The 25,878-nt window shown below is 44.1% G+C and overlaps 1 protein-coding gene and 1 pseudogene across 1 annotated transcript; both read right to left on the reverse strand.

Moving 5' to 3' along the window:
• Nucleotides 1–828: 828 nt before the first annotated feature.
• Nucleotides 829–22,125, reverse strand: Fam221a (family with sequence similarity 221 member A). The gene is made up of 7 exons (XM_032905292.1): nucleotides 21,991–22,125; nucleotides 18,543–18,716; nucleotides 15,675–15,865; nucleotides 13,519–13,725; nucleotides 8,738–8,842; nucleotides 7,306–7,388; nucleotides 829–1,285 (listed from the first exon to the last, which is right to left on the reverse strand). The coding sequence occupies exons 1-7, from the start codon at nucleotides 22,053–22,055 to the stop codon at nucleotides 1,220–1,222; spliced, it is 891 nt and encodes a 296-aa protein (XP_032761183.1). The 5' UTR covers nucleotides 22,056–22,125; the 3' UTR covers nucleotides 829–1,219.
• Nucleotides 22,126–25,277: 3,152 nt separating this feature from the next.
• LOC116902974 lies at nucleotides 25,278–25,803 on the reverse strand (annotated as a pseudogene).
• Between the last annotated feature and the right edge of the window lie 75 nt (nucleotides 25,804–25,878).

The raw sequence follows: 25,878 nt of genomic DNA on the forward strand, positions 1-25,878 counted from the left end.
TTACCCAGAGCCAGGGCATCACATTCAGAAGCAGAGTCTGCCTGAGCTATAGGCCAGGCTGCTGCACACCACCATGTCGACAGTTCTAGGTAACAACAAGTCCCTTTGTCAGTCTAGGGTACACTCCCACACTGGTCGGTCGCCACCACAGCGCCTCTCCCAGTCCCGCCATCTTTCCCGTCTCCCCGTGCATATTTACTCACTGAAGTGGCACTATAAACAGCAGTGTGTCATGAAGTATTTTTTTTCTTCACAAACAGCTTTACATGCAAATACAACTAGTTGCAATAATGTAACTAGTTATTGGTCTGACTCAAGGTTTCTGAAGCATCATAAATTCTGGGTTGTTGCTAAGTCTCCTGTTATACCCAGAGGCAGGGTGACTATGTGGGTGGGTGGGTGGTATGGCTGGGGGCATTAATACTGGATTAAGGGCTCAGAAACTCAGAGGTAGGAGAATGTTAAAAACTGGAGAAGCAGCAGCATGGTTGCAGACAAAGAACAGGTCATTGCTGAGTAGGGCCAGTCCTCAGCCGGCTGGGAGGTGAGGCCCAGCAGGTCAGTAGCAGCCACTGCTAGGGCCCTCACTGGTTGCCCTACTGAGGGGAGGAGGGCATGGAACTTATGTACTGCCCAGGCCTGAAAGCACAATGGCCATATTGGGTGAGCCAACCAGGTGACAGGCAGTAAGGACACAGAGCACAGAGCAGCACTACCCAGCCACATGGTCACACTGACTGTGGGCAACAACAGGATATTCAATATAAGTCTTGCTACTTTGAATGAAAAAAAAAAAAAAAAAAAAACAAAAAACACTGACCCTGTGTATTTGTTTAAAACCTTTAATAATCCCCTTAATTTTTTGCTTAGACTACAAAAGTTAAATTATGATAAACTAAAAATATTTACAGCTCTTTCAGGGCTTGAATCACATGGAACATATAAAGTTGCTAAGGGAGAGAGAAAGCACACACATGCTGAGGCGGGAGTACTGTGATTTCAAAGCCCGTCTGGGCTACCCATAGACTACCTTAGACAGGCATATAAAGTGCTTAAGTCAGGAATTCTGACAAAAAAAAATCATTTCACTTGTTTCAATAAGCTAAGCAAAACTCAAAAGGACATATTTACACAGTAAGAAAGTACACAGAGTGAGAGAAAGTAAACTTAAATAAATACAAGATGCATCTGGATGGCGGCTCGGTCTGTCCAGCCGACTTCAGGAAGGCTGCGTGCTTGGCGGCGGCAGCGCTTTTCCTTTCTTAGCAGCCTTTTCCATTTTGATCTGTAAATTTAAAACATTTATTGATAAAATTATTTAATTATCCTAAAGGCTGAACACCCCTTGTTAGTCTCGCCTTATTTAACATAGCCACAAGAGTTACTAAGTGCTAAACACTGAAATCTGATCGCAAATGAGGAATGCCTGAATGTCTTCAATGTCTGGCTTTTGCTTCTCAGGAGAAGTTTGGTGACAGAATATTGCCTTGGGTAGACATGAACTTCAACTGTCCCTGATGTATTCCTAAATGCTTAAAATCCTAGCCTACGTCCAGCCTATGCGCCTTCCCTGCAGCTACAGAACACACCTAATTCAGCAGGATCCTCTGTGGAACACCAGTCCCCGGAAGGCTGAGTTCCTAGGATTCAAACCTGGGGAGCTCCAGCAGCAGCTAAGTCCGAGATGCACCAGCCTTTGCATGACAGTAAGGACTCCCCGTAACACAGCACACTACCCCTTCATCACCATCCCTCAGGACTTCCCGGCGCAGCCTCAATGCCTCAAACTTTCAAGGGGACAAACGAAAAATAAAGGGCCCCAAAATAGAAACAGGGCCTCTAAGCTTAAATGACACAAGTAATATCAAGAAACCATGGGAAGATAGGGCAGGGAAAAATACAATCAAATACATTACATACACTGTAAAATATGAATATATATATATACATGGTATATATAAAATGTTTAAAAAGAAACCAGCGAAGGTGCTGCTCAGCGGCAGAGCACTTGCCCGGCAACACCAAGACTGGATGCTTTCCCGAAGAAAGGAGGGATGAGAAAGGACAGGGGGAGAAGAGGAGCAAGGGAGAGAAACGGAGGTGCAACCTGATGAAATCAGTTTAAGCTTTCTGTCGAGTTACAAGTGATAAATCCCCAGTAGTAAGATCCAGGTGAGCCATCCTCCCACCATGCCCTCATAGCTCTCACAGCTGTCAGCTGTCAGCTCACTCTGAGGACTGCTCTATGGCAACACTATAGGACCTTTTCATTAGGATTACGATTAGGGTTGGGTTTGGTTGGGTTGGTTGATTTTTTGAGACTCTCTGTCTAGTCCTGGCTGTCCTGGAAATCACTATGCAGACCAGGCTGGCCTCAAACTAAGAGATCTGCCTGCCTCTGCCTCCCAAGTGCTCAGATTAAAGGCAAGTGTTACCTCTGCCTGGCTAGTTTTGTTTTGTTTTGTTTCCATACGGTCACCAGTTTCATAGGTGTTTATATGTGCACTTTTTGTTTATCCTTTTCCCCATCCCCGTGTCTCCTCCTATTGGTCCCACTACTCCTAGTATCCCCTCTGCTCTTATGTCACCTACACTCATTCTCTCTCTCTGGTTCTCCTGTTTTAAATGGAAGAACATTTGAAGTCTACCTGTTTCTTTTACCCAGGACAGCTTTTCATTTGTTTTGTTTTGTTTTGTTTTGTTTTAAAACACAATATAGATACTGCTCAGGGTTACTCTATAAGTATCAATAAAATAAGCTATATAGAGAAATGTACCTAATAAGCACTCTGCAAGGTAGGTGTGGTGGTCTGAATGAAAGTCCTCTAGTCTTGGGCATCAGAACACTCAGTCACCTGTTGGTGGCTGTTTGGGGAAGATTAGGAAGTGTGGCCTTGGTTGTGGACGTGTGTCACGTTTCAAGCTAGCTCTCTCTGCTGCCTGCGTGCAGTCTGCGGTGTAAGCTCTCAGCTCTTCCTGCCACCAGCATTCACACTCCTGTGAGGGACACTCGCCCCCAGAACTGTAAGGCCACTAAATACTTTCTTTTACATTGCTTTGGTCATGCTGTCTTCTCCCAGCAATTAAAGAGTAATTAGTACACTAGGAATGGTGGCTTATACCTAATTCCAGTACCTGGGGGATGGAGACAGGAGGACTAGACGTTCAAAGTCAGGATTGAGCTACCTAATACCTCATTCTCCCAACCCCCAAACAAACTACAACAAAACCAATCAAGCTATAGATTAGTACTCAACAAATGCTAGATTCTTTCCATCTCATTTAAAGAAAAGTGTTAAATTCTTAGTAATATGAGAAGGGAAGGGGTTGGGGATTTGGCTCAGTGGTAGAGCGCTTGCCTAGTAACCGCAAGGCCCTGGGTTCGGTCCCCAGCTCCGAAAAAAAGAAACAAACAAAAGAAAAAAAAAAAAGCATGAGAAGGGAAAAAAACAAAGTATGCCAAACAACACGGAAGGTGACAGCAGCCTTTGCTCATCTAAAATAGTATTTAACCAAGCCAAGCAAAGTGATACACACTGAGCTCCCAGCATGCTAGAGGCTGAGGCAAGATGATGGATGGTAAGTTCAAGGTATTAGCATTTAGTAAGAAGATGCCCAAAATATAAATAAATTAATTAAACATAAGAAAGAAAAAATTTAAAGACAAAGAAATAGTACTTATCAAATATCCATTTGGTGGGCTAAGGGCCAAGCTATCTCTTTCCCAGGCCCTGCTGTTTCAAATGTCCCCTCTGACATGAACAGGTGCCCTGCCATCTGATGTATGGTACTAGTTTCCTTAATAGAATTCTCCTTTCTTGGGGAAAGAGACCAAGCCCTATCAGGGCAGGGGGGAAAAAAAGTAACTTGATATATAAAGTAAATACCTCTCCAATAATTTCTGCAAGAAGAAAATAACCATGTAAGCACAAAAGCTTTCAACTGCCAAAGCCAGTGTCCACTCAACGCCCATACCAAATGTTCCAAATGATTAGCAAGGGCCAGAGGCAATGCATAGCCTGGCTCTTGAACAAGGCCCTAAAACACCAACAAAGCTTCCTAACCCTTTTGTTCAGTAGTTTTGGAGTAAGGGACAGGTACTCACAACATGCATGACCCGTGCCAGCTCAACGGTGAAGTGGCAGCTTCTAGTTCTTTGGAAAGTTAGTTTTGTCAAATGATGCTTTGCTGGGCACACAGGTGAAAGGATGTCTTGCTAAAGCAGACACGTGAAATAGTGTTTTCCTGAAGCAGACACAGGTGAGAGGATGTTTTGCTGTAGCACACACATGAAAGGATGATAGATGAAGGAGTATAAATATGACCCCACAGACAGTGGGAGATGAGCGCTGAGTTTTGGTTTGGTTGCCTTGCTATTCTTTGCTAACGACATGCATGTATTGGCTTGCTTTACATAGCACTGTTGAGCCCAACCTGTGATAACTCCACCCTCAAGAGAAACTCTCCCAAGAACTCCTCGTGAGGTTCCTGACTCAGTTTGCCTCTTCTGTGGCCTCGCCTCAGGCCTGTTGGTGAGCCTGGCAGATTCTTTAGGATTGAACTACAGCTGCCTGGTGTCTTCTTGCTGAAAGGACCAGACTGTAGCTGCTGGTTCGTGCCTGTTTCTGCCTGCCTAGAGGACTGGTCTGCAGCTGCTGCTTGCTACAGGACTGAACTGCTGCCCAAGAAGATCAAGCTCGCCCCAAAGAACTATTGCTGATCAGGTCCACCTCCCCACATCCTGATAACTTTTCTGTTCCACTACCTCTGCTGGGTGGTCAGCTAGAGGAGAGGCTGAACCCTTATTAAAAGTAAGTTGCAAAAAATGTATGCCTACATGAGGGAGAACATTTTAGTGTGAACTTCTTAGTTTTCTATTCCACTAACCACACTGCAGCAAGTTTGAAAACTGTCTCAGAAACCAATTAACCAGATAGGCTAGACAGTTATAAACTGCAACTCATAAATTTATTAATGTAGGTTTACTTATAATAAGTAACCTGAAGCATTCAGAACTAAGAACTCCACTGTCTGTCAGCAAACAAATAGCACTGGCAGGCTTTCAACACACCCAGCACTATCCAGGCCCATGGGGAGGGACAGAAGGAGCTTCAGGACCTAGAAAACTAACATTACCCTGTAAGCATGTTTTCCAAGAATGAAGACTGACTGGGTTATAAATCATGTTCCAAACGGTGCTACAAAAACAGCCTTTTAACTCCAAGTCGTCCCCAAGGTCCTTTGGCTCTCTTTCCCTTTGCTCCAACCTCCACGTGTCAGTATCCCTGCCAAACTCACACTTTGAAACTTAATCACCAATGACACTAGGGGCTGGGAACTTTCAGTGGTAGTGGACAACTGTAGGCACAATGTCATCCTGCCCTGTGTAAGATTATCCTTGTATTACTCAAACGCTGGTTTCTCCTTAGTATAAGAATCTCCAGTCTCAACATTGTATAAACATTGCTCCCCAGTTATTCCCTGATTGGTCAATAAAGCTAGCTGATCAGCCAATGACTGAGCAAGGGAGAGAATAGGGCTGAATTTCCTCCCATCGTGGGAGGGAGAAGGAGAAGGAGAGAGAGGAGATTCTCCATGGGGAAGAGAAAACACCTGAAGCCCAGACAGCCAGATCAGTACTAAAGCGAGTACTGTGGGGATTTTGACTGGGAAGTAGCCAGATTAGAGAATTAAAGTAATACTGCTCAGTTGTTGAGCCCTTAAAGACTGTTAATTTCTTATAATAGTCTAGTCTCAGCTCCTCAGAAGGCAGAGGAAAGTGCAACACACTTTATAAAATAACACTGACGTTTTGGCATCTACTGTCAGGCACAGAACGCAAACTTAGACAAAACAACAACAAACAACAACCTCAGGAGCGCAGTCGGTGTCTATGAAAAAGATGCCAGAGAGCTGCCTTCACATTCACTGCCACACAGGAAGGAGGCACCAACTGTGGACCAGAAGCAGCCCGCAAGGAACATCAAATCCGCAAATACCTTGACTTATGATTTCCTGGCCTCGAAGACTTAGGAAGCTTCTATTCTTTGTGGTATTTTGTTAAAGCTGTCCAGAGATATCCTCAAGACCAAGTTCTCCAAAAGAACTTTTTGGAACGGTGGAAAGGATTTCTACCTTTGCTGTCTGAGTGGGAGACACCTATGATTATTGAGCTCCTAAGCCTCGCTCAGCTAGTGTAACTAAGGGACATTTATTTTTTAATTTTATTTAAATGCAGACTTAATGCAGACAATCACATATAGTAAATGATTACAGCACAAATAAAGACAACTTCTATCACAGTAAAATGTTCTGCCATTTCTCTCTGGCCTAAATTGTGTCCAGGATGCCCTCTCCTGACTTCAGGACCTTCCCTGTGGACTTTAAAATTCCTCACGGGGGAAGCTGAGATAATCTTGTTTTCTGGTTCACTGCCTCTGCTCTTGCATGGAGAATTTATTTAATATTATACTTCGGTTACATGGGAACTGAGCAAGGCACCAAGGACCACGGTAGGAGGGAGAGCCTTGCTGTGTGTGGTGTTTAGCTGACTGTGTGGACTGCTGAGGTGCAGTGTGGCTCAATACTCACATAAAATGTTACTGCTTCTGTCAAGGTAGGTGGTGTGTCTATTGCCTCAAACATCTACCGCTTCTTTGTCCGGTCATACATGGGAAGTGACAGGCCTTAGAACTGGTAGGATCTGTACTTGCAATGAGGCCAAGCGGGAGATCGCCAGGCCCTATCCACGTAGAGTCCAAACTACAGATGAGGCCAGCCCTTAACACTGGAGGCCCATGCAGCAAGCATTTCTCTCCCTCCCTCCCCTTCTCCTCTCTTGCCACTCAAGTCCTTCCCACTAGCCATTCTGTACCCACTGCCAACCAGGACCACCCTGGTGAGCTGCAGAATATTAGAGGGCATTCTCCTATGCACCCTGCCCTCAGCAACCAGCCTCTCCATAGCCTCAGCCCTGACCCTTACATATTTTAATTGTCTTAAATCATGTATAAAAAATTCAAGATACACATAATTTACAAATATACAGATAGTTGATGTTTATTTTTTCTATATATCTAATCAATATTTATGAGTTTCATGAATCAGCTGGTATATTAATCCTACTTACTCGTTACTCCTTTTTCTATGTGAATTGTTCTAAGGAGGCCTCAAAGCCTAATGTCATCTGTGAGTTAAACCATTGCAGATTACTTTCAGTGATGTTCCACACACAAGGGATAATCCTTCCATGCTGCCTGTGTTTCACATAAAGTCTTATGCAAGTAGACTTCCGCAAACACTTACCCTTTCCTGGTATTGTCTTTCAAAGTAAGCCATGTCATCCTCTTCAGGTTTCCTTAAGGAAGAAATCTGAGTGCTTGGACCTACTAACATGAGAAAAAAATCTCAGTCATGAATTTATAACATTACATGTCCCCCAAAAGGAGATGGACAGAAGATAGAATTCCTTTATATCAAGTAATAACAGTTTATTATTCAAACCAGAAATGGCCTAAATGGTTCTAAATATTGAACTCTTTCTTGGCAAGAATTCCATCACAAAACAGAAGTAATTTCCCGTGGCAAACATTCTCCACATATTCCATTGGCTCCTATTAAACAAAGCTCCACGGCTACGCCACATGAGTAACCCAGAGCCAGACAGAGCTTACACCCAGCCCAAGTCATGGAGAGGCTGCAGCAGGAAGAGTTAAAATTGGAGGCTAGCCTGGGCTACCTACATAGCAAGTTCCTGACTAGCCTAGGCTACAGGCTAAAACACTGTCTCAAGAAGTAGAAGAGAACAACAGAAGACTTGGTAGGTACCTAACAAGCTGAGCTCATCCCCCAGGACCCATATGTTGGGAGGAAAACACCAACTTCAGTAAGTAGTCCTCTGACTTCCACATATACACCCACCAACCCCCACCCCAACACACACACACACACACACACACACACACACACACACACATATACACACTTTTCCAACTACTTTTAGGCTGTAACTAGAAACTCATATTACACTTTTTGAGACAATGCATAACGTTGTGCACTACTGAGGCTTTCTATTGGCAATCATAGAAATGATACTTACTGCTTTGGAAAGTTCCAGAACTAAAGTGTGTGTGTGTGTGTGTGTGTGTGTGTGTGTGTGTGTGTGTGTGTGCTCGAGTGTTGGCCAGAGGTCAGTCAGGTGTCTTCTTCTATCATTCTTCACTTTATATTTTAAGACCATGTCTATTATAAAACTTGGCAGTCCTGCTAGGTTCCTCTGAATTGCAACATTCCCTTCAAATTGAAACACTGTCTGGAGGAGAGAAGGGGAGGCTTACAGCCTCAGAGGAAAATGCAAAGTAAGCAAAAGGTCACCAGTCAGGGAAAACAAGAATTTTGAGGGCTCCAACCCAGCAGCAGGGAAAACAAAGAAACAAAAGACCACAGCTGCTCAGGAGAGAGAGGGCAGCCAAACCTGAGCCAAGCTGCATGGGGAGCTCGAGGCTGCATGGGGAGCTCAAGGCTGCATGGGGAGCTCCTGGGTGCAGCCTTCTGCTAATGCAGCTACTTTTGAGTTACCCCTGCTCCTCACCCATGTTCTGTTGGCAACCCCAATAAAAACACATTGGTTCGCTACACTGGACTCTGGTGAAGTCCTTACTCCGGGCTGTTGCCTGGGAACCAAATCAAAGCTCTATACTGTCACTTCACCAAAAAATACTCCTGCCTTCATTACGACCTGCTAGTGGTTGTGGAGAAGAAGTAGATGGCAGCTGCATGGCTCTTAGGAATGGATGGTCCATGACTGAAACCGGAGAGTCCAAAACGTCAACCGAGGGTGCCCCTGGAAACAGAAAATGTGGAAAATGGAAATCAAACATCTGTTTAGAAAGATACAAGCAACTTATTGTTTGTACTATAAAGTAAATCAGAATTATCAGCAGAATTTTAAAAACATGAAGAGCACACTATGACCCCAACTCACACAAAACAAAACACCAAACATAAATCAGGAAATAAGTAAACAGGCGGCTTTATTTTAAACTATTTTTACTTTATGTATATAGGTGTTTTGCCTGCATATGTGTCTGTGTACCATGTGTGTGCCGTGCCCAGCATTGGATCCTCTAGAAATGGAATCACAGACACTCGTGAGCTGCCACACGGGTTCTGGAACTCAAACCCAGGTACTTGGCAAAAGCAACAAGTGCTCTCAACCACCCAGCCATCTCTCCAGCCCAAGGAAATTTTATTTTAAAATTTTATCTTTCACCCAAAGGGGGAAAAAAACACTCTAAAAAAATAATTTTTTATTTCTCAGAGACTTTCCAGGCGGAAAAGTATTAGATAGTAATGTAAGTACGTCAGGAAAGAAGTTCCAGGCCCTAATACAGTCACGAAACACTGCAACAAAGCATTCAGTATGAGGTGAGCTGAACTTCTTACCTACTCCCCACAAAAACCAGTGAGCTGCTCGGAGTCTGTCAAGGAGACACCAACTAGAGTCATCTGAGAAGAGGGACCATCAACCGAGGACCTGCCTGTATCAGTCTGTCCTGCAGGTATGTCTGTAGGGGACTTCCCTAATTAGAAATGTTGATGGGGCCGGACAGATGGCTCGGTGTTTAAGAGTATTGATCTTCCAGCGTTCAATTCCCAGAACCCATAAATACCTGTAACACCAGCTCCAGGGGATCTAACACCGTCTTATGGCCTCCAGAGGCACCTGTATGCATGCAGTTTATACACACATATACCAAATACAAATAAATTGATTAATTAATTTATCTTAAAAAAGGAAATGATTGATGTCGGAGAGCCCAGCCCCTGTGGGTGATGTCACCCCTGGGCAGGCGGTCCTTTTTGGTTATTTATTCAGAGTGCTTGTCCTGCTGTTTTGTTAGACAGGGTCTCTAAGTGTCACCCTGGCTGTCCTGGAACTCACTGTGTAGATCCCCTGTCTTCTCCACCTCCCCAGTGCTGGAATTGCAGGCATGCATCCTTCCCCTGGAGGTCCTGGGGTGTATGAGGCAGAGCAAGCAAGCTATGGGAATGCCATGGTAAGCAGGGCTCTTCCATGGCCTCCGCTTCAGTTTCTGACTCCAGCTTCCTGCCGTGGCCTCCCTCAGGAGTGGATTATCACCTGTAGTACTCTCCTCAATTGCTGTCTGGGCTCCAATGCTAAGGGCTGACCTCATCTGTAATTTGGTCTCTCCGTGAATAGGGCCTGGTGGTCTCCCACTTGGTCTCACTGCCAGCTCCAAGGTCTGTCACTTCTCACACTGAATCTTCCAGTGCTGGGGACCCACCTTCAGCTATGCTCTAAGGTCACCTGAGCCCCACTATGACAGACAGCATAGCAGACCCATCACCTGGGGCTCAGCTGTCCGCCCTGTCCTCCTGGGAGCTGGATAGACTGCTTCTATATTACACAGAAATTAAGTCCCAGGCAGATAGCACCACTGTTTAGAACCCTACATGGCTCACAGCTGAAGCCCCAACACCCCTGGGGTCTCTTTCAGCAGGTCAGAAATTTTTGGATTTCCTCTCCTCACTGACCTTTGCTTACCACCCCGCTTCCTCATGGTTTTTACTGGCTTGAATCAGAATAGCCAATAGACTCATATACCAGAATGCTTGTCCCCCAGTGGGTAGAACTGTTTGGGAAGGCTTAGGAGGTGTGGCCTAGTTAGAGAAGATTGGCACTGGAGTTGGGCTTTGAGGTTTGAAAAGCCCACGCCATGCCCAGTTAGCGCTCTGCCTCCTGGTTGTAGCTCAGGATGTGAGCTTTCAGTATTCTTACAGCCGTGCCTTCCTCCCTATCAGGGACTCCAACCATCTGGAACCAGAAGCCCAGATTAAACACTTTTATAAGTTACCCAGGGGATGGAGTTTTATCACAGCAATAGAAAAAAAAATTTTAAAAAGGGTGGGAGGCAGGATGAAAGGTTTCTTTCTGTACATTGCAGCAACTTGAGGAACAGACATTAGAAAGGCCAAGATGGCAGTTCACCACCGCCATTCAGAACGGTTATAAAACCACTGAAAGGATTAGTAAGATCTGGGTTAAAAAAAAAAGAGGCAAAAATATCACTATTTGCAAAGTAAACTGAAAATCTACCTAAAACTTGCAACACTGAGGTCCTATGTGATAGAAAGAAAAATTACTCCAAAAAGTTGTCCTTTCCACATGTGCTCTCATACATATACACATGTGTGCCTACACATGCATAAACACACAACAAATAAGTATAATTTTTAAAAAATTTAAGATTTAAATAGAAATAATAAGAATTTTGTGGGCCTTCTAGAAAAATAATTTCAAAATTCCACTTCTCTGCACAGAAGAACATAAATAAATGAAGACAAAATATGAGTTACCAGCTCTCTCTACATTAATCTGCTTAGTTAGTGTGCTATTAATTAAAATATTGCAATGTTCTTATAACAAAAAATTAGGCCAAATTTCTGAAAAACTTTAAAAAGAGATCAGGAATATTCTAAGGTAGTAAAATTAAATCATAAGTGAATTCACCTATTTACTCTGCGCCTGCAGTATGAAAACAAAATGGTGGCTATACAGAAACAGACAAGAATGAGGCAGACCACAGAGTTTAGAGCGATCTCTGGGTCGCACCCAGTCTGACTAGCTGATGAACAAGAGCAGAAGTTCTCAACTTCCACTGCTGTGACACTTTAATCCAGTTCCTCATGTTGGGGTGACCCCAGCCCTAAAATTATTTCACTGCTACTTCATAACAGTAATTTCGCCACTGCTGTGAACGGTAATGGGAATATTAATATGCAGGATATCTAATACGTGACTCCAGTGGGGTTCAACCCACAGCTAGAGAACCACTGAGCAGGAGCAACCTCTGGAATCTCTCTCTTCCTCACCTGTACATCAGAAATGGCGATTTGAGTCACAGACTTGCTATCAGGAACAAGTGAGGTCATGTGAAGTGGTTGAATCAACTCTGCACACTAGAAAGCCCCAACCATCTTCATCACTTTTGCACTTGTGTTTAGGCTTTCTGAAGCTGTTGCCTAAGGTGAGCCTAAGAAAATCATGTACAGCAGGCGGCGGGGGTGGGGTGCCGCCTTTAATCCCAGTACTCTGGATGCAGAGGCAAGTGGGTTCTGTGAGTTTGAGGCCAGCCTGGTCTCCAGAGAGAGTTCCAGGACGGTCAATGGTACACAGAGAAACCCTGGCTCAAAAACAAAAACAAAATGTCATGTACATTCAATCTACAGAAGAATAGAAGAATTTGTTTGTGATTTGACAAACTAGTCATATAATTATGTAAAAGAGAAAATATGTTAAAGTATTATAATTTTGACAGATGAACACAAACAGGAAGGACGTCAAATATCAAAGCATACAATGAGAAATGGAGTACATGTGCTACTAGCATACACATAACAAGCATGACAGAATATGACAGTGTCCCCAGTTATTTGAGAAAAAGATGCCAGTTGTATAACCAGCATCAATTTGCACAAAAACTTAATTATAGTATCTCACATGCTCACAAAAGTAAATCCCAACGTCACAAAAAAAAGAAATTATGTATTAAGATAAAGTGAAGACAGAGAAGTACATTTATAAAACAAAGTATAAAAAGTGGAATCAAGGGGATTGTTGGGGGGCAGTAATGGGGGATGGATGGGGAGGGGAACACCCTTATAGAAGGGAAGGGGGAGGGGTTGGGGGCTGATGGACAGGAAACCAGGAAAGGGAATAACATTTGAAATGTAAATAAGAAATACCCAATTTAATAAAAATGGAAAAAAATTTTTAAAAAATAGAAAAAAAAATTTTAAAAAGTGGAATAAAAACCTAGTTACAAGCTTTTTAAACATAATCTTAACATCGGGAGCTGGGAAGACAGGTCCTGAGAGAGAGGGCCTACTGCTCTTCCAAGGACCAGAGCTCTGTTCCCAGCTCCCACATCTGCCTGCAGCACCAGGGATCTAGCGCCCTCTCCTGGCCCTACAAGCACCCTACCACCCAAATACACACAGAAACACAGGCACATAAATAAGAACAGAATAACACTTTTAGTGTTACAATAAAACTGTTAATGGCATAAAGGGGAAAATATCTGCAAAGTAAATAAAAGTATTAGTACACATAGCATTGTAAGGACTTGATGTAGGTCAATGAGAAAAGAGGGAGAAGAGAAGGAAAATGGGGAGGGGAGGAAGCAGGAGCACTACAACAGCAAGCTGCACACAGTAAAGTAACAAGTAATTCTGTCTTATCAGACAAAAGCTCCATGCAGCTCCTCTCACCGACAGGGATGGGGACTCTGGGTAGGTATTGCCACAGAATAACCTTTTCTCATGTGTTCTGTCAGTTTTCTATAACAATATGTTATACAGTGCAACCAAGTTTTTAAAAGAAAAACCAAGTAAGGGAAATTTTTCTGAAAGAAAAACGACTCTAAAATGCTAAGTCAGTGTAAGTTTCTGTCACTGTTGGTGCGTCTCGTGCCAGGCTCACACGTCCTCACTTACCGATGCCACTGTCATCTAAGCGCATGTAGCCTTCTGCCAGTGAGCTGAAACCAGTTAAACCTCCCATTGCCGCATAAGGAACATCCTGTCCTACAGGTTTTCCCTGGGCCAGCCTCTCTTGCCTGGTTTCCACCACAGTCTCGTGGGCATATGCGGGCTGGCCACAGGCACAAGTGAAGCAGCTGTGGAATCCTGAACACTTGGAGCCTGAGTTAAGACACAAAGGGCACACGTTAAGAGCAAGCGCTAACAGGGACACCACCCTGGGACATTTATCTTCTCCAGTCACTGTTATTCTTACCGAATGCTGAGGTCGTTAAGGGGTGAACACTGAAAGGGGGGAAGGTTTCAAAAACCAACTGGGCCCAAAAGACACTGCATTAAAAACTGGAGTGACAGAAAACCGCAGACTCTCTCCTCAAAAGCTATGTAAAAGCTGAGGACTGCGGTGAACTACTGTAAGCCAAGAACTCTGGAGGCTGAGACAGGAGGATCATAACTCTCAGGCCAGCCCTGTATACATAGCAAAACCCTGACACTAAAAGAATAAACAAACAAACCAACAAACTACTGGCTGACGAGATGGCTCGGCAGGGGGAAAGCACACACTGTTCTTGCAGAAGGCCTGAGTTCAGCAGCCATATGGTGGCTCACGACTGTCTGTAACTCCAATTTCAGGGGATCTGATGCTCTCTTCTGGCCTTTGCCAGCAGCAGGGTCATGTACACAGGCATATTTTTTAAGCAGCCATATTGGAATAGAGACCGGAATGTATAATATATAATCTTTACCTTCTCTCACCACTTACACCTGTGGATGAGAACCGAAGCCCTAGGTTTTATACAACTAATTCCGTGCTTGTCGGATGAAACGGTTACTCCACTGCTGTCAGTAAACTGCTGCTCACCTTGGGCTCCTTTTATCCAGACTGCGTGCAGTAAGAAATGTTTCCCATCTGTTTATGGATTTGGAACTGCTACATGTAGAATTTGCTGTCTGAGAACCCCCAGTCAGAAAATCCAAATTGTTTGTCAGGTTGTTGCAATTTTTTTTTCTTTTCTTTTTTTCGGAGCTGGGGACTGAACCCAGGGCCTTCTACCACTGAGCTAAATCCCCAACCAACCCTGCAATTTTTTTTTTTAACTTACAAAATCCCTTTTATTAAAAGTCTGTAAAGAATTCACTTGGGACTGGGGGTGTGGCTCAGTGGGCTTGCCTAGCATTCGTGAGTTGTTGGGATCCGTGCCCATCCAACATCAACCACCATAGCAAAAAAAGCAACCAGGTTAATGAAACTCTCATTGAAACATTTTTATTTTTATAGATTCATTTACTTTACTTTCGTGTGTATGAGTGAGTGCCTAAATTATGATTGTGCACAACGTCTGTCCTATGAATGGTTGTAAGGTGTCATGTAGGTGCTAGAACTGAGCCCAGGTCCTCTGTAAGAATAATAATTGTTCAATAATTGTTCTTTACTGCTGAGCCATCACTCCAGCCTGTTATTGAAAACTTTTTATCAGAGCTGGAGAGATGGGTCAATGGCTGAAAGCACTTATTGCTTTTCTACAAAGAACCCAGCACCCACCTGGCAGCTCACAACCATCTGTAACTCCAGTCCCAGGGGAACTGACACCCTCTTCTGGCCTCCACATGTACCAAGTACACATGTGGTACATAGACGTACATGTAGACAAAATACCCACAGGCATAAAATTAAATTAAAATAAACTTGAAAACCAACAAAAAAAAACTTTTGAGCCAGGCAGTAGTAGCTCATGCCTTTAATCCCAGCAGCTCAGGAGGCAGAGGCAGGTGGGTCTCTGTGAGATCAAGGCCAGCCTGGTCTACAGAGTGAGTTCCAGGACAGCCAGAGCAACACAAAGGAACCCTGTCTCCAAAAACCAAAATGAAAAAATAATAAAATAATAATAATCAGGTCGTGTCTAGTAATTCTTTAAAATCTGTCCCTATTATAAATTATTTAAATTCTACAACACTGAACTTTAAACATTCCAAGAACTGAATATCCACCCATTGAATTTTGCTTCGTAGCTAAATACTGACTTTATAACTGAATAAACTGTCATAAAATCCATTAAGTATTAATAAAGAACTCGAAACACTCTGCAACTTCGTTTAAGAATGGAACTTACACGCATTGCATGTGAAGCCATGGGCAGGGCTGTGCTGATCAGCAAAGTGTTTGCACCTGCAGCGAATAGGCTGGGTACCATTCAGAGGGACATAGTGGTAAGCCTTGCACCGGCAACCGCTCACTCGGCAGGGCAGATCAATGGGACGCTGCTGAGGAATCGTTTCAAAGTCAGTTTTGTGCTGCTTATACCTTTAAAAGATTGAAACACAAACACATTTGGATATTGTCAAACATTACAATTTGGTGTCTATTAGATGCATACCTGATCATTTTGATTGTTTTTATCTCTTGTTATCTATATTAATATGGTAAAAGTAACCTCCCACGTAGGCATTTCTATCAGCTTTGGTCACTTTTTCAGACTTTAATTTTTGATTATTTAAAAAGCTTCCCAACTGCATAAAAGAATAAGAATCCCTTAAAATCCTTGTCATTACAGTTCTTCAGTCAGGATGCATAGCCTCAATGGAAGCAAATGTTCCACTACGGGGAACTGTGCTGGAAATCAAACCTAAGGCATCATGTTTGCCCCGCCACTAAAATAAAACCAACCACACGAAACAGCTCTTCATAACAGGTTTCTATTAAGTCGGGGGTAGTGGTATACATGAATGATCCCAGCATTCAGAAAGTAGAGGCAGGAGTATCATGAGTTTGAGGCCAGCCTGGGCTATTCAGAAAGACCCTGTCAAAATAGTAAGGTGCGAGGGAAGTGGCAAATCAGTGGTGGGGTTTTCGCCAAACCTGATGACCTTATTTTGATACCTAAAACCTACATGGTGGGAAGAGTAAACCACTCCTCTTAAGTTGTCCTGTGCACATCCACATTGTGTCATGGTAAGCCTGGGTCCTCTGTCTGTCTGTCTGTCTGTCTCATACCCACATATAAAATTATATGAAGTTTTAATAGCTTAGTGGTAGATCACGTACCTGTGTATAAGGCAGTGAGTATCCTAGCGCACCAAGAGAGCTGAGGAGGACCTGTGAGATGTCTCAGGGGATAAAGGCTTTTATATGCTGCCAAGCCTAATATCCTGAGTTTGATCCCTGGACCCACTGACCTCCACGCATCCACACACACATAGGTAAATAAATGAAAAAAAAAACAGTGCTATATTTTATACGGGCACAGAATATACAACTAAATGAGCAATGCAAAGAGAAAATTACCCAGATAAAATGAAAAGTACTAACAAGCTCTGGGTGGTCAGTGTCTGACTACCGTTCTGTATTTTCCCCACTTTTTATAAACAGAAAGACACACGCCAGACAGGGATTTTATTAAGCAATGAGTGCTACAGAGTAATGTCTTCATTGTACTTGGGTTGGTTCTTGAGGATCAGGCTGCACAAATTCCTCACAGAAACTGACATTAAATGTTCACCAGCACAGATTATAAGACTATCACAAGTTTGCCCAACCCCTTCAGTTTTGACAGCCATCGCCCTCCATTCCTCCCTACTGTTTTTAGTCAGGGTTTCTAGGTAAGTTGAGAGGTGATCTATATACATTACTCATCCTAGCAACTGCCTAACAACTTCTGGCAAACTGCAACTCTGTAAACAGCAACTAGACAAAGAGTCTCTCAGAAACAGCCTCAGAAGTCGATGTTGAAACAGGGCGGTTCCCCTTCAGTGGATTCCTTAGGCTGAAAAGTTAAACCTGGTCCCTAAAAATAGGTACTGTGTTCAGTGCTTCTTCTGTCTTGTACTTTTTGCAAAGCAATTTGGTCATTTTGATGTTTACAACTATGAAGTAGGAAAACTGGAAGAAATGCACAGGCACCACAATACCAACAACACACAGAATGACTGGCCCCTCAGGCCTTTGCTAGGTAATGTTTTTGAACACAACAATTGGAAGTGAAAAGAATCTGTTCAAGGTATGAGGCCCAGTATGGAGGTCCATGTAATCCCAGCACAGACCTGACAGGCCAGAGAATCACCAATTTGAGGCTAGTTGGGATTACACAGCAAGTTCCAGGCCAGCCTGAGATTAATAGCAGGACCCTGCCTCCAAGACATGAACAAACTAAGAGAGAATTGAAAAACACCAATCCAGAACTCCCCAAGGACAGGAAGGGTAATTCTCGTAACTCTGAGGAGAAGTGGGGCTACTGTGGGATAAGTAGCCTGACTAGCACGGATCCATGTGATCACCAAGTGTCTACATGTCTAATAATGGGACCACAGATGCTACTTTCCTCAAACTGAAAGACCCCTGGAAAAACATCGTCCTCTGTTACCAGTGGCGATACAAGAGTTGCTCATGGTGGGCTGGAGAGATGGCTCAGTGGTTAAGAGCACTGACTGCTCTTGCAGAGGTCTTGAGTTCAAATCCCAGCAACCACATGGTGGCTCACAACCATCTGTAATAGGATCCAATGCCGTCTTCTGGTGTGTCTGAACAGCTACAGTGTATTTACATATAATAAATAAAGCTTTTAAAAAAAAAAAAGAGTTGCTCATGGTGACAGAGTCTGTGATGTTTACCAGGGTATGAAAGTTTATTATACGTTTACGATCCCTAACAGAGTTCTAGTGCGCTATGGAAATGCCAGCATTAAATGTTTCCTAATCACCACGCTGTTACTTATAGGAGGAAGACAGGTTTTTTGCTAGAGTTTTAATTTTCTAGCCATCAGAAAATAACGATAGAGTGGGTTAGAGAGGTGGCTCCGCAGCTAAGTGCACTCACTGTTCTTGCAGAGCCTGGGTCCCTGTGCCTCTCTAAGGTGGCTTGCAGCCATTTCTAAGTCCAGCTCCAAGCAGATTTGATGCCTGAGGTCTCTGTAGTCATCTGAACATGCCCACCCAGAGACACACACATACACACAATTTAAAAAAGAAATGATTCAGCATCTTACCTATGTGTGCAAAAGCACAGCGTCTCCGGGCCAACAAGTTTGCAATCCATTCCTGTGGGTGACCGCCAACTCACAAATAATCTGTTCTGTAAACGCATGGGTAAAACTTTTTTCTTGTATTCTTCATATTCTTCAGGAGTAAAAAGTTTTCCTCCATCGTCCTCACCAACAATTCTACAACAACAACAAGTACTGCTTTTAATCCCTGAGTATTTTCCAGACCAAAATTTAAATTGGTTTTGGTATGTTTAATCGAAAAGTGGCCTTGACTTGGATTTTGACTTTCAATACAAATACCTAGCTAAGTTACAGACGGTAACAATAAAATGTTCGCTTCTGAGGGAGTATGTGTGAACAATGTCTTGAGCCAACAGCCAAAGCAGGAATGCCATTCCCACGATCCCAAATATTCTTCCCTGAAGCAGGTCCTACCCCTCATTCCAGGAGCCTCCCTGTCTACCAGGAAAGAGAGAACACACTTATTTCTGAAGACAGAACAGCAGAGAAGAATCTAGACAAGTAGGCCTTCCTAAGTCCCACACCGTTGCCATGCGGGCATGCTGTGTTGTCGCTTGGTCATATCTCTCCCTGGCCGCCCATCATTCAACCAACCTCAGCACTGAGGAAAGGACTTTCTGTAAGTTTATTTCCTTTCACTGCAATGCCATGTAAAGCTTGAGTCTGTCAGCTTCCTCTGGTCAATCTTCCTTTTCTTTTAGGTACTTCAGCCATGGATTCAGTGATGTCTAAGGAAAGAACTCTTCTCTCTGCCCTCTTCCCACATAAAGGATTGTAGGTAACAATTTTTTTTCTTTTTCTTTTTTTTTTTTTTTTCCGGAGCTGGGGACCAAACCCAGGGCCTTGCACTTGCTAGGCAAGTGCCCTACCACTGAGCTAAATCCCCAACCCCTGTAGGTAACAATTTTAAGATATAACTTTACTGATTATAGTGGTTTGACTGAGAAATGTACGTTCTTGTATCTGAACACTTGGTCCCCATTTGGTGGCACTGTTTGGTGAGGTTATGGAACCTTCAGGAAGTGCAGCCTTGCTGGAGGAAGTCCACGGCTCAAGGCCAGCCTTAGGGGACTAGAGCTTCTCCACTTTCTGCTCTGTCTCTCTCAGCTTCCCGTGTGCACACAGAGTGTATCTTCCAACTCGACTTCTGCCACCACACCAGGCCAGGCCATGCCATCCTGGCTGGAACAGACTCTACCCCTCTGGAACCCCAAGCCAAAATAAATCCTCCCTTCTTAAAAAATTTCTTTTGACTGTGGTATTTTATCACATCAACAGAAAAGTAACCACACACTTACCAAGGTTTGCCAGTAGAGAAATATCACATACTCAGCTCAATTTCTCCTTTAACTCTGAAACAAACATTCATTCTTCTCATTAAAAGCTACAGCCTAAACCAGATGTGGCGGTTGGAGTGCACGGGGCTTTTAAGCCTCTCGCTACTTGTGCCTGTCACCTGCATCCAGTCTTTCCTCTCCCCATAATGCTTGCTCTCTCCTTTGCTTAAGTCCTCTAGACACACGATAGTTTCTTTAATGCACTTATTCTGAGATAAAGTTTTACATAGCCATCAAAGAACACCAGCAGATACAGAAAGAGTGTCGGACAGATGCAAATCGTTTAAGTAAGAAAGTGTTAGCATTCAAACTCCAAACCAGGAAGCTCAAGCTTTATGGCACGTCCACTGTCTCCAGGGCAACCTGTTCACCTGCTGAACTGCGTTACTGAGTACCAGCAAGTCCAAAATCCTAACTAGCGAGCCCCAGGCACCCCATCTTTTGACACTCTGAGGGAAAAAGACTGTAAATTCCCTCCCAGATGCCTCTCACCCAAGGCAGGTCAAAAATTAAAAAGTGGAATGAAAAGCGTTTTGTTTGGGATTTTTTTCGTGTTTGTCCCAGGCAGCACCCAGGGCCTTACCCTTGCCAGGCGATGGCTCTGCCACTGAGCTACATCCTAGCCCTTAGCTTTCCCCAGGCTCTCGCCATGTGGTTTAGATCTTGAACTCAGGCCTGGACCCTGACAATAGGAAAGTTTGTTTCTGATAAGGATCATTTTGTAAAACCTTCCCCCATATACGCCTTTAGATCCAGAAGCCCACGTCCTCGTGTTCCTCAAATCTTGTTGACTGTAAAGGACTTGATAATCTCTTTTAAAGGGACATATTCCATAATATTTATGCTTGCAAAAATAATTTTCCATGAGCCTATCCCTACGATATTTCTGGACAAGAGACATGTGAAAGTCCAAGGAAAAGCCAGAGAGCAAAACTAATGGAGCCAACCCTGCTCTGGGTAAGAGGGTAAGCATGTGGTGAACCTGCCATGAAGACCGTGTGCTGGCTAACTTGACATAAGCTAGAGTCATATAGAAGTAGGAAATGACCCTACACACACACTAGGCTGGCGGGTGAGCAAGCATGTGGCTGGACCTCTGATTAATGTGGAAGGGCCCAGCTCACTGTGAGCGGTGCCACTCCACGCAGTGTCTACCATGCTACAAGCAAGCAGGCTGAGCAGGCCATGAGCAGCAATGAGTAGCACCCTCCAGGGACTGCATTAGCCCCTGACCTGATCCCTGGATCATGGACTACAAGCTATAAACTGAAATAAACCCTTTCCTCCTCAAGTTGCTTGTGATCATTGTTTTTCAATAGAGCAGTAGAAACCTAACTAAGCCAGACTGACCGAGCTGTTCCATCTCACATTTCCTGTTCAGAATCCTCAGAAAAATCTAAGCATTACCCCAAAACTACACTAGTGGGGCAATATGCTGGGAAACCCAACTGCTGGAATGACTTGGGGGAAGCACTATCCATCTGGCCTTTCCTTTGTGCACACACAACCTCCGAGTCATCTGTAGCCCCTATTCTGCCAGTTTCCCAACTGTCAAAAAGAGACCTTTCCTAGACGATGGGAACTTGGGAGGCAGACGCCTTCGTCCTGTAGCCAAAGGAGCAAGCAGCTGTGTCCCCTGCTTCTGGAGAGGAGTCTCGGAAACTAAGTCCTAAAACCATCTCCCTGGGTTTGGGAGTGCAGTCCTCAGTTCACGCCCTATCCACCACTGACTGAACTAATGAACACACTGACGTCTACTAACTTTTATAGGCCCAATATGTAATTCTTCAATTGTCACTAAGAGAAACAAAAAGGGATCCATTATAAAAGTAGTTAATCATCCCTTTTGGCAAGGGAGACTCTCAAGTGGTCTCAGAAGAGATTCATTATAGATAGAACTGTGTGTCAAGCAAATTTAATTACAGAAGATGAAATATGGAATTAATCCAGGCCTCCCGAACAGCCAAGAAACGGATTCCCTGAGCGCTAATGCGTTCACCCGCCGGGTCCCAGTTCGTCCCACCTTGCTCTGCCGACAAGAGACCCTGCCGCGAACCGTAGCCCGCCCCCGCGGAGCAGAGTTAAGGCCTCACCTCCGGTACTCCAGGTACTCGTCCACCGCTTGCGCGCCGCCGGGAGGCAACGTCAGCCGCTCCATGGCCGCGGGAAGCGAAAGGAGCCCTTGCCTCGAGCTCTGAGTCCGTCTTGCAGCTGCCTGGCAAGATCCGCCGGACCTGCGCGAGCACCAGCCTTGCTGCCAGAAACTGCCCGGCCCCCCTAAGCCCCGCCCCGTCCTGGGCCCCGCCCCTCTGTTTCACTGCTTAGTCCCGCCCTCGTCCCCCTCAGCTCCGCCCTCTCCCTAGCTCTCCCCAATCAACCTCGTCCTCTCTCCTGGGCTCCGCCCAACTTAGCTCCGCCCTCATCCCGCCTCAGAGCCGTACCTCTCCCTTGCTCCGGTCCTTTCCCTTGTATCTGGCCTGTCCTATCGCTGTGCTCTTCCTCCCACTTTGCCCCGCTCCTCTTGCTGCTCCAGGCCAAACGTCTCCACCAACCCTTATGATTGCTCACGTGGCCCACCATCTACCTGGCGATCCTCTTCAGGCCTTGAGCTTAACTTAGCTTGAGTACAAATTGCCCTGCCTGTGCCCTACAAATTGCTTCTCCAAAGCCGCAAAACAGATGCTATTTGCCCCCTTCAAACATCTTACTTGTCACTACTTCATTCCCAGAGTCTCCTTAAGGACAAAAACAGAGATTTAGCTCAGTGGTAGAGCGCTGCATAGCAAGCAAAGACCCTGGGTTAGGTCCCCACTTCAAAAAAAAAAAAAAAAGAAAAAAAAAAAAGAACAAATGCAGTGCCAGAATGGGTTCACAAAATAGGGCTTGCTTTGTATACCTCTTTCCCTTTAATCCGTCTCTTGAAATACACGTGGTCTTGGAGAATTGGCCACTTGGAGCGGTAGCTAAGAGTGCTGTGCAATCATAAGTACCAGAGTTCAGATCCCAGCACCCACATAACGAACCAGGCATCTCAGACTCTTAATACCCCAGTTTCAAGTTAGGTAGAGAAAAAAAAAATCAGTGAGTCTTCCCAGATTTCGGCCTAGACAAGAAAATTCCAACCCTGAGTTCAGGAAGACACTACTTGAAAGGACAAGATGGAGCATGATAAAGGAAGCCACCCAACACCCTCCTCTTGTCCTTCTGGCTTCAGAGCTTGCTTACACTGGTGCACTTACCCATTCACAGTTGTTCCACACTTTGAATCAGTCTCTGAAGTGTGGGGGAGGGGTGTCAACGGCCAGGTTTTCAGTATTAGGGTTAGGGCTGAGAACTGAGCATAGGGCTGGAGAGATGGCTAAGTAGTGGTTAAGAGCACTGACTGTTCCTCCAGAGGTCCTGAGTTCAAATCCCAGCAACCACATGGTGGCTCACAACCATCTGCAATGAGATCTGATGCCTTCTTCTGGTATGTCTGAAGACAGCTATAATAAATAAATAAATCTTAAAAAAAAAAAAAAAAAAAAAGAAACTGAGCATAGAAGTTTAGTAGGACAGCATGAGTTTAACATGCTGAGACCCTGGGTTCAAACCTCGATGCCACTGAAAAAATAATAAAATATAAAACCAGCAGTCGTGGGTACCTGTGCTTAGTACAGGTGACAAGGAAAAAATGTTCTTCAAAGAAAATAAATAACAGGTTAAGGAAGAATAAGCAAAGACAATTCAGCCTAAGCTCTTGCCATCTGTGTTAGAAGACCAAACTATATACCTGGCTCCAATCTAAGTCTGTTTCAACATTTAAAAAGAATCGCCACGCATTTTATATAAAAATGGGATTATGATCCATTAGTAACTTAGCTCTAAGTTGTTCTGGCAAGCTGAAAGGGGTAAGAAATCCACCATTACTCGGGAGAAAAGAATACTCAAACATTGAAGCTCTCTACGGACCAGATTTCACATCCTTTGTTAATCTTCTTCTTGCTTAACAGATGATTGGATTTTTAGAGATTCGAGGTTCACAGCTACTCGAATGCTGCAGGTCAGTCGTGGCTGGTTCCCAGCAGTGTGTTTCCACTTCAGGGCTCTGCCAACTAAGTCTTGTCCCAGCCTGGTCAGGATGGTGATGATTTTGAGAGGTCTCACTCTCTATGTGAGCCCTGCTGATTTAGAGTGTACCATGCTATCAAGTCTGTTTTCACACTTGGGCTCCTCCTGCCTCTGCTTCCCAAGTGCTAGAACTGGGATGTTCTTGCTGTTGAACTTCTTAAAGTTCTATGGTTATCAGCCCTTCATTCAGAACCCTTTTTTAAAGTTATTTTTAATTAGCATACGAAGTGTTAGATTTCCGTAAGGCTTTTTCATATATATCAGTAGTTTCCGCTACCTCACCCCTGCCCATGACCTCATCCCTATTGAAACTCCCCATATCCCCTCCCTGTCCAATCACATGTGTTCTACTACTATTCCCTCCCCCCACTGAGACCTCTTTCTCTCCCCTCTTGTGGAAACTTTCTGGTTTACTGACCTCTACAGACACTCCATTTTAGGTACATAAATATGAAGTTTGAAACTCAGATCCATGTTGAGAAAGAACATGTGACATTTGTCTTTCTGGGTCTGGGTTCCCTGTATGCAATATTTTACTGTTCATCTACCTGCAAGTTTTATTTTTCTTTCCAGCTGAATAAAATCCCATTGTGTTTACAAACCACATTTTCATTATCACACAGCAGCTGGTGGACATCTACTCTGATCCTATTTCCTAGTTACTTTGAATAAAACACAGTAAATTTGCGCGAGTGTGTCTATAGTAAGATATGGAGTCCTTAGGATATATGCTCATAAATGGTATAGCTGGGGCATACAGTAGCTCTAGTTTCAGCTTTCTGAGACGCCTCCACACTACCGTCCATTGTGTGTGCACAGGCTTCACCCTCGCCAACAGTGGAGAAGGGCTCCTCTCTTCATGTCCTTGCCAGTACTGGTATTTGGTTTTCTTGATGAACAGCTATTCTGATTGGCTGGAATGAAATCTCAAAGTTGTTTTAATTTTCATTTACCTCTGCATTTCAGACTTTGAGATATGATTTTGAGGTTTTTGAAGATCCATTTGGAGCTGTTTTATGTAGGGTGAAAAATGAGGACAGTTTCATTCTTTTGCATGTAGACATCCAGCTTCCTAAACACCATTTGTTGAAAAGGCTGTCTTTTCTCTTTTCTCTAATGTGTATATTTTATATCTTTATCAAAAAAGCAGGTAGCTCTTAATTGCATGGCCTTGTTTCTGGGATCCCTGTCTTTTTTTCTTTATCCACATTTATTTATGCTGAATGTATTGCCTTGCCATGAGTTTTTTTTTCTTCAGTTTCTTCTGGGATATCTTCTTCTTCTGTGCAACCTCCTCTTCTGGCTTTGGAACAATCTGTTCCTTCTCAGTGAGGATCATCTCGATGTGGCAGGGGGAGCTCATGTATGGGTTAATTCGGCCATGAGCTCTGTAGGTTCATCGGCTCATCTTAGGTGCCGTGTTCACCTGGATGTGTTCAGTGACAGAGAATCTACATCCAAACCCTTAAGTTCAGCATTACTCTCTGCATTTTTAAGCATGTGCAGCAAAAATTCAGCACTCTTTTTTGACCACTGTCCCTGTGTCCAGCCCCACTATTTGGCCTGGGCACACCTACCGACTCCACCATTATACCGCCGGAGGGGCACACACTGCTTCTTTAAAGTGACATCCTTCAGATGCTTGGTGGCTTTGCGGATATGCATACCCTTAATGGCCTGGGCAGTTTCCTGGGTATTCTTAAAGTGAACACAAAGGTTTGAGCCTCTTGATTTGCATGATTTTGTGGGGTTTTCTGGGTCAAGGGAGTAGCGAACCATCTTCACAGGTCACCTCTGGCGGCTTACAGGAGGAGCTGGGATCTCTGTCTCATCTCCATGTCGGTTTCCATGCCAGCAGATGCTGCCTTTAT

This window comes from Rattus rattus, chromosome 6 (assembly GCF_011064425.1).
Source record: "Rattus rattus isolate New Zealand chromosome 6, Rrattus_CSIRO_v1, whole genome shotgun sequence".
NCBI lineage: Eukaryota > Metazoa > Chordata > Mammalia > Rodentia > Muridae > Rattus > Rattus rattus.